The sequence below is a fragment of the Zootoca vivipara genome, chromosome 1, assembly GCF_965207765.1.
Source record: "Zootoca vivipara chromosome 1, rZooViv2.hap1.1, whole genome shotgun sequence".
Taxonomy (NCBI): Eukaryota; Metazoa; Chordata; class Lepidosauria; order Squamata; family Lacertidae; genus Zootoca; species Zootoca vivipara.
This window is the reverse complement of record NC_142582.1, coordinates 21137891-21152893: the sequence shown is the minus strand read 5'-3', so window position 1 is coordinate 21152893 and position 15003 is coordinate 21137891. Positions and strand designations below refer to the sequence as shown.

The following is a 15003-nucleotide window of genomic DNA, read 5'->3' as shown; positions in this document are numbered from 1 at the left end:
AGAAAAGACCCGTGGAACGAATTAATTTCGTCTAGCAAGGCACCACTGTATTTCTCTAAAACCCTTCATTGCTTGCCTGTCTCTGATTCTCTTACTGCCTTAGCTTTTCTCTTTGTTGATCCTGAATGCTATTGATATGGTGCCATCTTGATTGGCTAAAGAAAAAAGAAGGGGGTTGATGTGATGCAAATCCTTCTTTTGCTGCTGTGTAGAGAAATTCTTTCATAAAACCACTGATCAGAAGAGAGGGGGGAAATTGTGCAATCCCATGCATGCTTTCTCAAAAGTCCTACTATATGAAGGAAGATTCTCAGACAAGTGTGTATAGGATTGTGGCCTGCAGTTTTCTTTGGGCAAGGAGGTTTGCATTTGAAGAGGCAGGGGAGAAGAGCTTCAACCATTTCCCTGTCTTAAGCAGATATTCTGTTAAACAGCTGAGTTATTTTCTGGTGCCACCTCCATTATCTTCTCGTCAGAGTCAGCAGAAAAGACTGAAGAACAATATTTTCCCACTCTGAAGAGATTTCACTGTGAGACAATACCTGTGAAATTGTGATGATCTTTTCCTTTCCTCTCTTACTGAAACAAAATGGCGGCTGACACCTCCTCATGTCCTAAGTGAACTGAGCAAGTGTATAAAAATGGCTTGGCAGTTCTGGTGTACTGCTGAACAGATGTACCCTGTTTCTCATATTTTAAGGCATACCCATAAAATAAGCCATAGCAGGATTTTTAAGCATTCAAGGAATATAAGCCATACCCCGAAAATAAGACATAGTGATAAGCACAGCAGCAATGCCGGCCACGGCAGGAGGAGGAGGAAAAAAATAAGACATCCCTTGAAAATAAGCCATAGTGTGTTTTTTGAGGAAAAAATAAATATAAGACGTGTCTTATAATATGAGAAACACGGTATCTGGCTTAGGTTTGTGTTTTTGTAGGCAGGGACTTGCAATGTTGCTGAGTTAAAGACAAGGCAGGCTGACTGTAGGAAAGGAGTCAAGCAGGGTTTTCTACAAGATTTTGCCCCACCCCTTCAAAGTGTAGGACTCTGGGTATTTGCTCCTCCTTAAAACCACTGGTCTGAGGAGCATTCACCAAAAGATCAGAGTTGTAGCCTATATTCCAACATTTTCAGTACAGGTACATGATCCTAGATTGGGCTAACAGGCCTTGCTGTTGTCTGCTAACTTTGGATAAGATGGTGGTGATCAGCACAGTGGTTTAAAATGGACATAGTGTCTAGCTGACTGCCCCTGTAGCAAAACACAACCTGGTATGAAGTCTGGTCACCTTTTCAGGTGGGCAGCGTCGTGGCCAGGCATCCGGCGGCCCTGCAGAGATCCGGCAGGGGGCAGAGATTGACGCTTCCCTCGTGTTGGCGCTGGCCAGGGGCGGCCCCACTGTCCAGTCAGTGCCGGTAGGGGTGGTGGCTGTGGGAAATTTAAACCATGGAGCAGCTGAGGTGCCCTCTTCTCTCACCGTTCGCTATAGCATGGCTGGGGTTTTTGGAAAGAGGAATTCATGAGTGGTAAAACAGAGTAGCATTTCTCTCCTTTGCTGCAGGTACCGTGTTTCTCATATTATAAGTCATGTCTTATATTAATTTTTTCTTCAAAAAAACACGACATGGCTTATTTTTGAGGGATGTCTTATTTTTTAATAAAGTGCACGCGGGCGCTGTTTGCCGGGCTTGTCAAGCCCAGCAAACAGCGCCCGCCGATCTTCGGTGACAGGCGGGGGTGGGCGGAGAGCGGAGAACGATCTCCGCTTCCCCCCCACCCCCGCCTGTCACACAGCACAGGTCGGCGGGCGCTGTTTGCCGGGCTTGTCAAGCCCAGCTAGGAGCGCCCGCCGATCTTCGGTGACAGGCGGGGATGGGGGGAGAGCGGAGAACGATCTCCGCTCCCCCCCACCCCCGCCTGTCACACTGCACAGGTCGGCGGGCGCTGTTTGCCGGGCTTGTCAAGCCCAGCTAGGAGCGCCCGCCGATCTTCGGTGACAGGCGGGGATGGGGGGAGAGCGGAGCACGATCTCCGCTTCCCCCCCACCCCCGCCTGTCACACAGGACAGGTCCGAAGATCGGCGGGCGCTGTTTGCCGGGCTTGTCAAGCCCAGCAAACAGCGCCCGCCGATCTTCGGTGACAGGCGGGGGTGGGGGGAGAGCGGAGAACGATCTCCGCTTCCCCCCACCCCCGCCTGTCACACAGGACAGGTCCGAAGATCGGCAGGCGCTGTTTGCCGGGCTTGTCAAGCCCAGCAAACAGCGCCCGCCGATCTTCGGTGACAGGCGGGGGTGGGGGGAGAGCGGAGAACGATCTCCGCTCCCCCCCACCCCCGCCTGTCACACTGCACAGGTCGGCGGGCGCTGTTTGCCGGGCTTGTCAAGCCCAGCTAGGAGCGCCCGCCGATCTTCGGTGACAGGCGGGGATGGGGGGAGAGCGGAGCACGATCTCCGCTTCCCCCCCACCCCCGCCTGTCACACAGGACAGGTCCGAAGATCGGCGGGCGCTGTTTGCCGGGCTTGTCAAGCCCAGCAAACAGCGCCCGCCGATCTTCGGTGACAGGCGGGGGTGGGCGGAGAGCGGAGAACGATCTCCGCTTCCCCCCCACCCCCGCCTGTCACACAGCACAGGTCGGCGGGCGCTGTTTGCCGGGCTTGTCAAGCCCAGCAAGGAGCGCCCGCCGATCTTTGGTGACAGGCGGGGGTGGGGGAGAGCGGAGCACGATCTCCGCTTCCCCCCCACCCCCGCCTGTCACACAGGACAGGTCCGAAGATCGGCGGGCGCTGTTTGCCGGGCTTGTCAAGCCCAGCAAACAGCGCCCGCCGATCTTCGGTGACAGGCGGGGGTGGGGGGAGAGCGGAGAACGATCTCCGCTTCCCCCCCACCCCCGCCTGTCACACAGCACAGGTCGGCGGGCGCTGTTTGCCGGGCTTGTCAAGCCCAGCTAGGAGCGCCCGCCGATCTTCGGTGACAGGCGGGGATGGGGGGAGAGCGGAGAACGATCTCCGCTTCTCCCCCACCCCCGCCTGTCACACAGCACAGGGCCGAAGATCGGCGGGCGCTGTTTGCCGGGCTTGTCAAGCCCAGCAAACAGCGCCCGCCGATCTTTGGTGACAGGCGGGGGTGGGGGGAGAGCGGAGAACGATCTCCGCTTCCCCCCCACCCCCGCCTGTCACACAGGACAGGTCCGAAGATCGGCGGGCGCTGTTTGCCGGGCTTGTCAAGCCCAGCAAACAGCGCCCGCCGATCTTCGGTGACAGGCGGGGGTGGGCGGAGAGCGGAGAACGATCTCCGCTTCCCCCCCACCCCCGCCTGTCACACAGCACAGGTCGGCGGGCGCTGTTTGCCGGGCTTGTCAAGCCCAGCAAGGAGCGCCCGCCGATCTTTGGTGACAGGCGGGGGTGGGGGGAGAGCGGAGAACGATCTCCGCTTCCCCCCCACCCCCGCCTGTCACACAGGACAGGTCCGAAGATCGGCGGGCGCTGTTTGCCGGGCTTGTCAAGCCCGGCAAACAGCGCCCGCCGATCTTTGGTGACAGGCGGGGGTGGGGGGAGAGCGGAGAACGATCTCCGCTTCCCCCCCCACCCCCGCCTGTCACACAGGACAGGTCCGAAGATCGGCGGGCGCTGTTTGCCGGGCTTGTCAAGCCCAGCAAGGAGCGCCCGCCGATCTATGGTGACAGGCGGGGGTGGGGGGAGAGCGGAGAACGATCTCCGCTTCCCCCCACCCCTGCCTGTCACACAGCACAGGTCCGAAGATCGGCGGGCGCTGTTTGCCGGGCTTGTCAAGCCCAGCAAGGAGCGCCCGCCGATCTTCGGCTCTGTCCCCCGATGCGCGACGGCTCGGGGAAGCAGGCAGGGAGCTCCTGCTGGGTCCCGCGCCTTCGCCTCTCGCTCGGTCGGGGCTACACGACATGGCTTATTTTCGGGGTATGTCTTATTTTTCACCAACCCTTAGAAATCCTGTCATGGCTTATTTTTTGGGGATGCCTTAAAATATGAGAAACACGGTATTTTGGCAGAAGTTCAGTAACCATCAGCCAGTGATGCTGTAGTTGCCAATCCTGCACTGAGCCAGGGTTTGGACTAGATGATATGTGGAAAGAATCAGTGTGTTGCATTTTTCCCCCCAGGATTGGATCTGCCTTGGCTCAGCTCTACGGGACTTCTGCTACTCTGGAGCACCATCATTTTAACCACGCTGTCATGATTCTTCAGAGTGAGGTACAAAGCCAGCAGAATGCCGAAAGTCTTCTCCTTATGTAAATATAAGTATCTAAAATGAACCTGCTTTTCTTTTATCAGTTCAGTGCATCTATTACTTGTCCCTTTCTTTACAAACTGGTAGAAAAGGGATCCTGAGTTCAACTCCAGATTCCTTTGATACATATGTCATTGGGTTTTGTGGGAAGGCATGTGTAATTTTAAATTATATTCTATTTATGTTTATGCATAGTTTGTAAGCTGCTTCATTGCCTGGAAAGTGGGCTATAAAACTGTTAAATATATAACATTGGCTCCCTGTGTCAAAAAAGTTCAACAAATCCAAACAGCCTGGAAAGTGATTGAAAAGTTTCTGACTTTTGTTTACACTGTCAGAACCACAGTAGTCTAGGAAATGTTTTGCATCATAAATACACCCCCCCCCCAGAATATAGACTAACATTGCCTCTATCTTGATTAATGCATTAAGTTTATGATACAATCTTTCTACAGCCTTCTTAGTATTCATAGTAAATAAGCCCGTCAAGTCAAAAAGCACAAAACTATTGGTGTGTGTATGATGTGGTGTGGTGTGTGTGTGGTAAACTGTTGATAGGTTTTTCCTCTCTAACATCCTCTTTCATCAGCACTAAGCAGGCTTTTAAAGATGACACTGTAAAAATAAAATAAAATTCCGTGTGAATGGTTTTTCTGCTAAGGCCAGCAAAGAAATGTTAAGGATGATGCAATCTCATATACATTTTACTAGTTGGTTTTACAGATTAAACTATCAGTTGGCTTTATATAAAGAAAGGTTGGTAATGATGTGGTTTCTCTTTGTAAGCTTTCCCCACCGCACCCAAGCATGAAATAATTAATGCTTGTACTTAGCAGCTGTTTCTGATGGCCATAACTTTTGAGTGGCTCCAATATTTATATACCCTTGGTCTTGATCCAAAGAGTCATGCCCCAAATGTTCTATAAATATATTGGGAGTTCCAAGTTCCTTCTTTCTGTTGAGAGCCTGCCCTTCTGCATTGGCCACTGAACCACTCTTGAGATTTGGAGGCTTAGAAACATTTTCTGACACAGTATGAGGTCTCCCTGTTGAGTCTGGTGAGGGTGAGAAGCATGGTACGTTTGTACAGGCCTTCGTTGTTGTTATTGTTTTGTCGTTTAGTTGCATCCAACTCTTCGTGACCCCATGGACCAGAGCACGCCAGGCACTCCTGTCTTCCACTGCCTCCCGCAGTTTGGTCAAACTCATGTTCGTAGCTTCGAGAACACTGTCCAACCATCTCGTCCTCTGTCGTCCCCTTCTCCTAGTGCCCTCAATCTTTCCCAACATCAGGGTCTTTTCCAGGGTGTCTTCTCATGAGGTGGCCAAAGTATTGGAGCCTCAGCTTCAGGATCTGTCCTTCCAGTGAGCACTCAGGGCTGATTTCCTTCAGAATGGATAGGTTTGATCTTCTTGCAGTCCATGGGACTCTCAAGAGTCTCCTCCAGCACCATAATTCAAAAGCATCAATTCTTAAGCGATCAGCCTTCTTGATGGTCCAGCTCTCACTTCCATACATCACTACTGGGAAAACCATAGCTTTAACTATACAGACCTTTGTTGGCAAGGTGATGTCTCTGCCTTTTAAGATGCTGTCTAGGTTTGTCATTCCTTTTCTCCCAAGAAGCAGGCGTCTTCTAATTTCATGACTGCTGTCACCATCTGCAGTGATCACGGAACCCAAGAAAGTAAAATCTCTCACTGCCTCCATTTCTTCCCCTTCTATTTGCCAGGAGATGATGGGACCAGTGGCCATGATCTTAGTTTTTTTGATGTTGAGCTTCAGACCATATTTTGCACTCTCCTCTTTCACCCTCATTAAAATGTGCCAAATTCTTACGGTAATTTTATTCTGGTTCCTAGCTCTTATGTTCTCTTGCTTTTTCTATTTGCTTCAGTTAACACTGCTTCTTGCCAAATCCAAATATGTTGAAAACCTGATCTTGATAATAGTAAGCATATGCAAACAAAAAAAGCATCTTGTCTTACTCTAACTCACAATTACTAAGGCTATAATCCTATATACATGCTTATCTTGGATCAAGCTCCATTAAACACAGTGGGACCTAATTCTGAGTAAACATGCCCAGGATTGATCTGTTTGGGTGCTTAATGTACTTTGCATAAATAATGCATTTATTTATTCTTTTTTTAACCACCGTTCATCAAATATTGCCCCTGGGTGGCTTACAAACATAAACACCTGTACGTTAAAGCTAAAGCAAATTAAATTAAATTAAATTAAATTAAAGCGATATAACAATTTAAAACCAAGTTGAAATCAAACGATATTATAAAAATGAGAGGCATCCCATCCATTACAGCTGGCCTTAACAAATCAACCTCCCCCAACCAGTACAAAGAGCAAATGAAGCTCACATACATACTTACATTTAAAACATGTGATTTCCTCCAAAGAATCTTGGAAACTGTAGTTCGTTAAGTGTGCTGAGAATTGTAGCTCTGTAATGGGTAAACCACAATTCCCAGAACTTTGAGCTTACTGTTACACCTCTGAGGAAGGGAATTGTACAACTGGGACGCCACCACAGAGAAGGCCCTGTCTTGAGTTGCCGCACAATGGATTGCACTCAACAGTGGGATATTTGTAAGATCCGTACAGATCTTATCAGACATGTATATTTCTCTGTACTGAATTTTGGTGTAGCTCACCCCTGTGCATCCATTAAAAAAGAGAGTATGTAATATTATAATAATAATAATAATAATAATAATAATAATAATAATAATAATTTATTATTTATACCCCGCCCATCTGGCTGGGTTCCCCCAGCCACTCTGGGCGGCTTCCAACAAAACATTAAAATACAGAAATCAAACATTAAAAACTTCCCTAAACAGGGTAGTATTAGCATCAAATGCATTGTCCAGAAAAATAGCATTTCACAATCATTTTTCTGCCACTTACATTAACCATAGCTTAATGTTATGTCCCAACCCTGATCTCCTCCTTGACATTGGTTAAGTAGCCACCATCACTGCCCAAAATCCACAAATGAGGAGTGGTTCTTCTGGGTTGTGTTTCCTCTATTGGAGGGATGGAATAAACCAATATTTAAGTGATCATCTGCCAGGTGTGCCAGCATTAACTGTGGTTTACTAGCTATGGTTAACGTTAACTGTGGCTTAGAAATATGTGCGAACTCAGCCAGTGTTTGACCATTCTGCCTTTCCTGGTAAATCACAGGACACCCTGGCAATAGCAAGCAGGTCCATCCTAAAAAGATTAAAAAATAAACAGTAATACTCCCCATGTGCATTTACATTCGTTTTGCAGAAAGAACTGGGTGAGAAAGCAATGTGTGCCTTGATTTCAGGTTTCCTTGTGCTCAGTGTCACCTTTCCCCGGGGGGGGGGGGGGGGTGACATTGTCTTTGGTTTCAAGAGCCCCGGTTTCTCCATATACTTGGTAGCCCATTGAAGTAGTGCTAACTTTCCCACAATGTTCCCTGAATTGGCAAGCTAGGGCTCTTAATCACAAGTAGTTTCTTTATATAGGTAAGCTGAGCCAGAAGTTTATTTCTGGGCTGTTCTTTTCACACATAAACTGCAAGCCTGCAAAGAGAAGTACACATATACCTCAGAAATGGGAAGAATAACCTTATTTTGCTAGAAATAGAAGTGCAGTGTAATTCCTAGCATACTTAAGAGGGAAAACTAAGATCCACTGAAACCACTGGAAATTATGTCCATGTACACATCTGGGACGCAGGTGGCACTGTGGTCTAAACCACTGAGCCTCTTGGGCTTGCCAATCAGAAGGTCGGCAGTTCGAATCCCCACAACGGGGTGAGCTCCCGTTGTTCGGTCCCTGCTCCTGCCCACCTAGCAGTTCGAAAGCATGTCAAACGCAAGTAGATAAATAGGTACCGCTCTGGCGGGAAGGTAAACGGCGTTTCAGTGCGCTGCTCTGGTTCGCCAGAAGTGGCTTAGTCATGCTGGCCACATGACCCAGAAGCTGTCTGCAGACAAACACCGGCTCCTTCGGCCAGTAAAGCGAGATGAGCTCCACAACCCCCGAGTCATCCGCGGCTGGGCCTAATGGTCAGGGGTACCTTTACCTTTACACATCTTTAGCATTGGGCCTAACAGCAATCTGTTGTCGCCTGTAGACCTCTCTAAAGTATAGTTTCAAAGGCATTTGCAAAAAGAAAAAAAAAGAGGTATGTCGTTCATCAGTTACATATATTACATTTATGTGCATAATCCTTTTTTTTAATTGCTCATAATTTCAGTCTGGCAGAAAGATCTTAATTGAAGTGGCCGATGAAAATATTTTTGTCATGATACCAGTATGCATAATAAAAAGAGAGATTTGCTGTAATAATGACACACATTGCAGAGCTATTGGAAAACCTTTCAAAACAGTCTATTGATTCTAAGCTATTTAGCTTTGCTATCTCTTTCATTATAGGGTCACAACATCTTTGCTAACTTGTCCTCCAAGGATTACAGTGACCTTATGCAGCTTCTGAAGAAGTCAATATTGGCAACAGACCTCACTCTCTATTTTGAGTAGGTATTGGCATTTTCTGAATTTGACAAATGGAAATCCGAAAGAGCTACAGTCCCTAACGACCTTTTAAATACCAGTGAGGGCATGTGGCACATATTACTAGCAGTTACTATTTAATTATCATTTGAGGTATTTACTCTAGCGCTTGTGAATTTTAGTCTTCTGAAAGTTTTCAGTATGTTATGTGCAACTGCTTTTTGTTTTTTAAATGTACAATAAACTTTCATTTATAAAGTTAAAACAAAACCACTTCATTGTTTGTGGAAGAATTGCATTGGAAGGACCTAGCTTTTCTTCTTTCTCTTTTTCATGTGGGTTTGTTTTTTTTTCCTTTTTAAATGGGGATCTTCTAAGCTTGTAATTTCCCATCTTTGTAATGAAGTTGCACAGCTTTATAAAAGCTGTAACACATGTTTAAAGTGTACCCACTGAAATAAATGGGGACTCAAGTTAACCTTTACTCAATTTAAGCCCCATTGATTTCAGTGGGTCTACTCTTAAGAATGGAACCAATCCCACAGGATTTTTTAATCTGAATTTGTAGATTGGCATCAGTGGGTAATATCCAGCTATGTCATAGGCAGAGTAGACCCACTAAAATAAATGGGTATAAGTAAACTTGGTTGCACTGCAGGTGTGACTCAGGTTGGATATTGGCCAATGTGTTTGAACAGAGTCGCATCCCTAGATCAGAAGACTGGGTGGTCTCACTGGATGTGATTTTGTCCAAACATAAAATTGGGTGATACTCAACATTAGTCATGCTTGGAGTAGACTCATTGGAATAAATGGATTTAGTCTTATGCTCCTGTAGGTAGACAACAAAGGAATCCTATCAGAAAGTACCCTTAATAGGAATGTTGCTTTGGGGGCAAGACCTACATGCCCCTTGTGCAATGTATGGGTGAAACTGCCATCACAGATCAAATACCACAGAACTTGCATATCTCCTGACACCTACTTTTTCAACAGATAACAGTTAACAGATTCAGTTGTGGCTGGTTTTTTTTGGTTGGGGGGGTGGCGGTGCTCTTGTATTTGGTAGTTTCAGTTCTGAGGGCATTGGTAGCAGGAAAAATGGCAGAAGCTAAATCAGCTCAAGGCAGCACCATGCTGTGTGAGGGGCATTGTGGGGAATGCAAAGGGTTGGTATCTGGCACCGATTAGAGAGGCCTGCCTGCCAGCAGAAAAATGTAAGGACAGGTGTCAGCAGTGGAGTACCACAGCCTCAGCGGCTGTTAAAGATGTTACATACTGATACTGGACCTGGGTGAAGCTTTTCCCAGTACAGTATCTCCTTGCTGAGAAAATGTTTAGCTGCTGAATTTCGGCCTGCCGTGCATGTTGTTAAAAGACACAGGAAAAGAAACAGAACTTGTAGCTGGGGGCTGCAAGGCATACCTGCCAAGTTCCGACCTGAGAAATAAGGGACTGGACTGGAAGTAGCAGACCGGAAGTAGCGCTGCCGCCATTTTGGAACTGGGCGGAGCATGCTCAGAAGCGACTTTTGATGCTGCTCTGCCCTGTTCCAAAATGGCCGCCACACCAGAAGTCGCACTGCAGCCATTTTGGAACTGGGCAAAGCAGCATCAAAAGTCGTTTCTGAGCATGCTCCGCCCAGTTCCAAAATGGCCACCGCGCCAGAATAAACCGGGGAAAAACAAAAAAATCTGTTTTTTCGGCTGGGGACAGCTGAAAAAACGGGGGTTTCCCGGGGAATACGGGAGACTTGGCAGCTATGCTGCAAGGTGACGTTCACGTGGTGTAAATCAGGCTTAGTGATGGCCACAAGTTTAGATGACTTTAAAAGGGGGGCACTCGACAAATTCAAGGACAGGTCTATCGGTAAGCTATTAGGCACGTCAGCTAAACGAATCCCCCATATTCAGTGCAGCGTTCGAAAATTCGGCAGGTGCATTTTGCACCTGGCTGTTGGTCACTTGCGACCAAGTGAAGGTGCCCAGGTGCCAGGATGGCACCTGACTTCTCCACCACCTGGAGGTGCGTTCCCTGAGGATCCTTGGATCTTGACTGTTTGCACACACTAGCAACACATCCTGTAGAATTCTATCCATTATATTTTATCTGCAAAATTGGAATGAATTTCAGGAACCAAAAAGTGGTACAGTGGTACCTCTACTTACGAATTTAATGCATTCCGAACACACATTCGTAAGTCTAAAAAATTTGTAAGTCGAATCCCATAGGAATGCATTGGGAGAAAAAATTTGTAAGTCGAAGCAACCCTATTTAAAAATTCGTAAGTAGAAAAAAATCCTATCTAAGCAGCATCCAAGATGGCGGACGGAGCTTCATTCGTAAGTCGAGTCATTTGTAAGTAGAGGTACCACTGTATTGAAAAATGCGACTTTTGAGCTGCCTGGCCCAAAAATGGCAGCTAGGCATTCCATTTTGGTGACTGTAACCCTGGTTCAAGGAGCTGTTTGGTGCCGAGCTTAATAGATCTGAGTTTCTAACACTGATTCAGAGATGCCGTGGCACTGATTATCAGCTCCTAGAGAGCCGACAGTGGCAAAGGGTAATTTCCTTACAAACCCTGCTTGTGGGCTTTCCAGAGGCATCTGCTTGGTGGTCACTCGCTGTGGGAAGCAGGATGATCTGTTGAACGTCCAGCACCTAGTGAAGAGATTATTATTATTATTATTATTATTATTAATTTCAGCAAGCATTTTAAAGCAAGTTTCATTTTAACTGATTTTATCTTTAGTGTATCTTTTTAACCTTACTGCTTGGAGACTAAGGTGTCGAGCAGTATATAAATGGTTGAAATGAAATAAAAAAATTCCTTCAGTAGCACCTTAAAGACCAACTAAGTTTTTATTTTGGTATGAGCTTTCGTGTGCATGCACACTTCTTCAGATACAGTGAAATGGAAGTTTCCAGGCACTTATGTAGAGAAGGGGTGGGGAGGGGTGGGGATGGGGATGGGGAGGGGGGATCACTCAGAAGGGTGGTGGAAATGGGTGATTGACTGACTGATAGCTGTAGATGACCGCAAACGACTGCAAATGGTTTTGCATGAAAAAGCAAGGGTTGAGATGGCTGAAGATCGCTTATCATGTATAATGTGATAAGAACCCGATATCTCTGTTCAAACCAGGTCCCTCCATGGTTTTGAGCTTGGTGATAAGTTGCAATTCAGCAACTTCTCTTTCCAGTCTATTTCTGAAATTCTTTTGTAGTAAGACAGCTACTTTGAGATCTTGTATAGAATGTCCTGGGAGATTGAAGTGTTCTCCTACTGGTTTTTCTGTCTTCTGGTTCCTGATGTCAGATTTATGTCCATTTATCCTTTGGCGTAGGGTTTGGCCTGTTTGTCCAATATAGAGAGCTGAAGGGCACTGTTGGCATTTGATGGCATACACAATGTTAGAGGATGAGCAATTAAATAGTCCTGAGATGGTATGTTGGATGTTGTTGGGGCCAGTAATTACTGGCCCCAACAACATCCAACATACCATCTCAGGACTATTTAATTGCTCATCCTCTAACATTGTGTATGCCATCAAATGCCAACAGTGCCCTTCAGCTCTCTATATTGGACAAACAGGCCAAACCCTACGCCAAAGGATAAATGGACATAAATCTGACATCAGGAACCAGAAGACAGAAAAACCAGTAGGAGAACACTTCAATCTCCCAGGACATTCTATACAAGATCTCAAAGTAGCTGTCTTACTACAAAAGAATTTCAGAAATAGACTGGAAAGAGAAGTTGCTGAATTGCAACTTATCACCAAGCTCAAAACCATGGAGGGACCTGGTTTGAACAGAGATATCGGGTTCTTATCACATTATACATGATAAGCGATCTTCAGCCATCTCAACCCTTGCTTTTTCATGCAAAACCATTTGCAGTCGTTTGCGGTCATCAACAGCTATCAGTCAGTCAATCACCCATTTCCACCACCCTTCTGAGTGATCCCCCCTCCCCATCCCCATCCCCACCCCTCCCCACCCCTTCTCTACATAAGTGCCTGGAAACTTCCATTTCACTGTATCTGAAGAAGTGTGCATGCACACGAAAGCTCATACCAAAATAAAAACTTAGTTGGTCTTTAAGGTGCTACTGAAGGAATTTTTTTATTTTACTTCGATCCAGACCAACACGGCTACCTACCTGGTTGAAATGAATAAATCTGGATGTGGCCAGCGGTGAGTGGTGCAATCTAATTCAGGAGTCCAGCTGCTGCAATACTAAAATCCCCCTTTGATTATGGTTTTCTTCATTCGTTTCTTTGAGATTCAGGCGCAAGAAAGGTGCTATAAAGGCATCAAGTGTTCTGCCACACCCCTAGCTAAAGCTAATGCTGCTTGTGAAACCTGCCTTACCTTTATGATGTAAAAGAATGAGTTGTTTAAGATTGGTGCAGGAAGGTCATGTTTTGATCGCAGCTGAAGATATTATTTACTCTTTTAATTTGTTACACATTGCTCAAGGGATGCTGAACAATGATGGAAACTGGATTTTCAAATGTGGTACTTGTAAAGAATGTGTTTTAAGTTGCAGCCTTCTTCTTTTTAGTTAAATAAAACAAGGAGCCACTCTCAAAAACACCTTGTGCAGCGCTGACGCAATGCGGCGTTGCATGGGAACAGCTATGGATAAGATTGATTTAAAGCCTATGTGCCCAGCTAGTCTGGGCTGTTAAAATTGTCATCACTGCCGTGCTCATTCCCAGAGGGGCTGTTAAGACCATCATGCCATGAATCTGCATGAGAGAAATGAACAGGATGAACTTTTGATAGGATGTACAAAGCAAAATGTGCAAGGGGAAAAAATATTACTTGAGTCTTCATTAGCAGACTATATTAAATAAACAGAAAGTTCAATAATTTTTTTTAAAACCACATATTGTTCTTTTGTCTCCTTTCATTTGCCTTTTGTAATGGACCATACTGGTGGCACCAACCCCATTTTGGTGTATGTATAACCACCATTATAGACACAAGGGTGGAAATTGTAGCCATAATTGCGAGCAGCATGAGATAGTGGCAGCCAAACTATTCCAAATGTGATGAGATCCTATGTCAAGCACAGTTAATGAAATATCAAGATTTCAGATCCTGTCTGTGATGCGGTCTTTCAGTTAGTTACATGGCTTAACACATTGTGATGTCCAAAAGTCATCCCTGGTCCTGAATGGGGTAACTGTGCCCCTGAAGGACCAGGTGCGCAGCCTGGGAGTCATTTTGGACTCACAGCTGTCCATGGAGGCACAGGTCAATTCTGTGTCCCAGGCAGCTGTCTATCAGCTCCATCTGGTATGCAGGATGAGACCCTACCTGCCTACGGACTGTCTCGCCAGAGTGGTGCATGCTCTAGTTATCTCCTGCTTGGACTACTGCAATGCGCTCTACACCTTTGAAGGTGACCCGGAAACTACAACTAATCCAGAATGCGGCAGCTAGACTGGTGACTGGGAGCGGCCGCCGAGACCGCATAACACTGGTCTTGAAAGATCTACATTGGCTCCCAGTATGTTTCCGAGCACAATTCCAAGTGTTGGTGCTGACCTTTAAAGCCCTAAATGGCCTCGGTCCAGTATACCTAAAGGAGCGTCTCCACCTCCATCGTTCTGCCCAGACACTGAGATCCAGTGCCAAGGGCTTTCTGGCAGTTCCCTCATTGCGAGAAGCCAACATGCCAAGTATTTTCATAATTATATACTTATTTATCATTTCCTTTGTATCCCACCCTCTGTCCAAGAAGCTCAGTGAGAGACACACACATAGGGCTATGCTGTTTTATCCTCATCAACCCTTTGTGGCCCAACACCATGCAGTGAGATTTATAGGTGGGCAGGGCTCTGATTGTCCGTGATTGTATAGCACTTGACTAAGGGCCAGGGAAGATTATATCACTTTGGAAAGTTGGGCAACTTCATATATTTCTAAAACATGAATATTTATTAAATATACTTCATTCTTTAGAGTAATAATTTTCCATAATTATATCCTTGTTGCTAGTGTACAATCAGGAGACTATGACATTGATGAACTGCTGTAAGAACTCATCCTGCAACTACAGTTGTACCTTGGAAGTCATACGGAATCTGTTCCAGATTCCCCATTGGACGTTCAGCTTCCAAAAATAGTTCACAAACCAGAACAGTCACTTCCAGGTTTGTGGCGTTTGGAGCCAAAACGTTCGAGAACTAAGCTGTATGATTGTACAAT

The 15003-nt window shown here is 46.2% G+C and overlaps 1 protein-coding gene across 1 annotated transcript in view; it reads left to right on the top strand.

The window, feature by feature from the left end:
• Window positions 1–15003, top strand: part of PDE11A (phosphodiesterase 11A) — a 163192-nt gene that overhangs the window by 127023 nt on the left and 21166 nt on the right. Inside the window, exons 14-15 of the mRNA XM_035112278.3 lie at window positions 4138–4228; window positions 8701–8801. Coding sequence (XP_034968169.3) covers window positions 4138–4228; window positions 8701–8801 — 192 coding nt within the window. The remainder of the gene's footprint in view (window positions 1–4137; window positions 4229–8700; window positions 8802–15003) is intronic.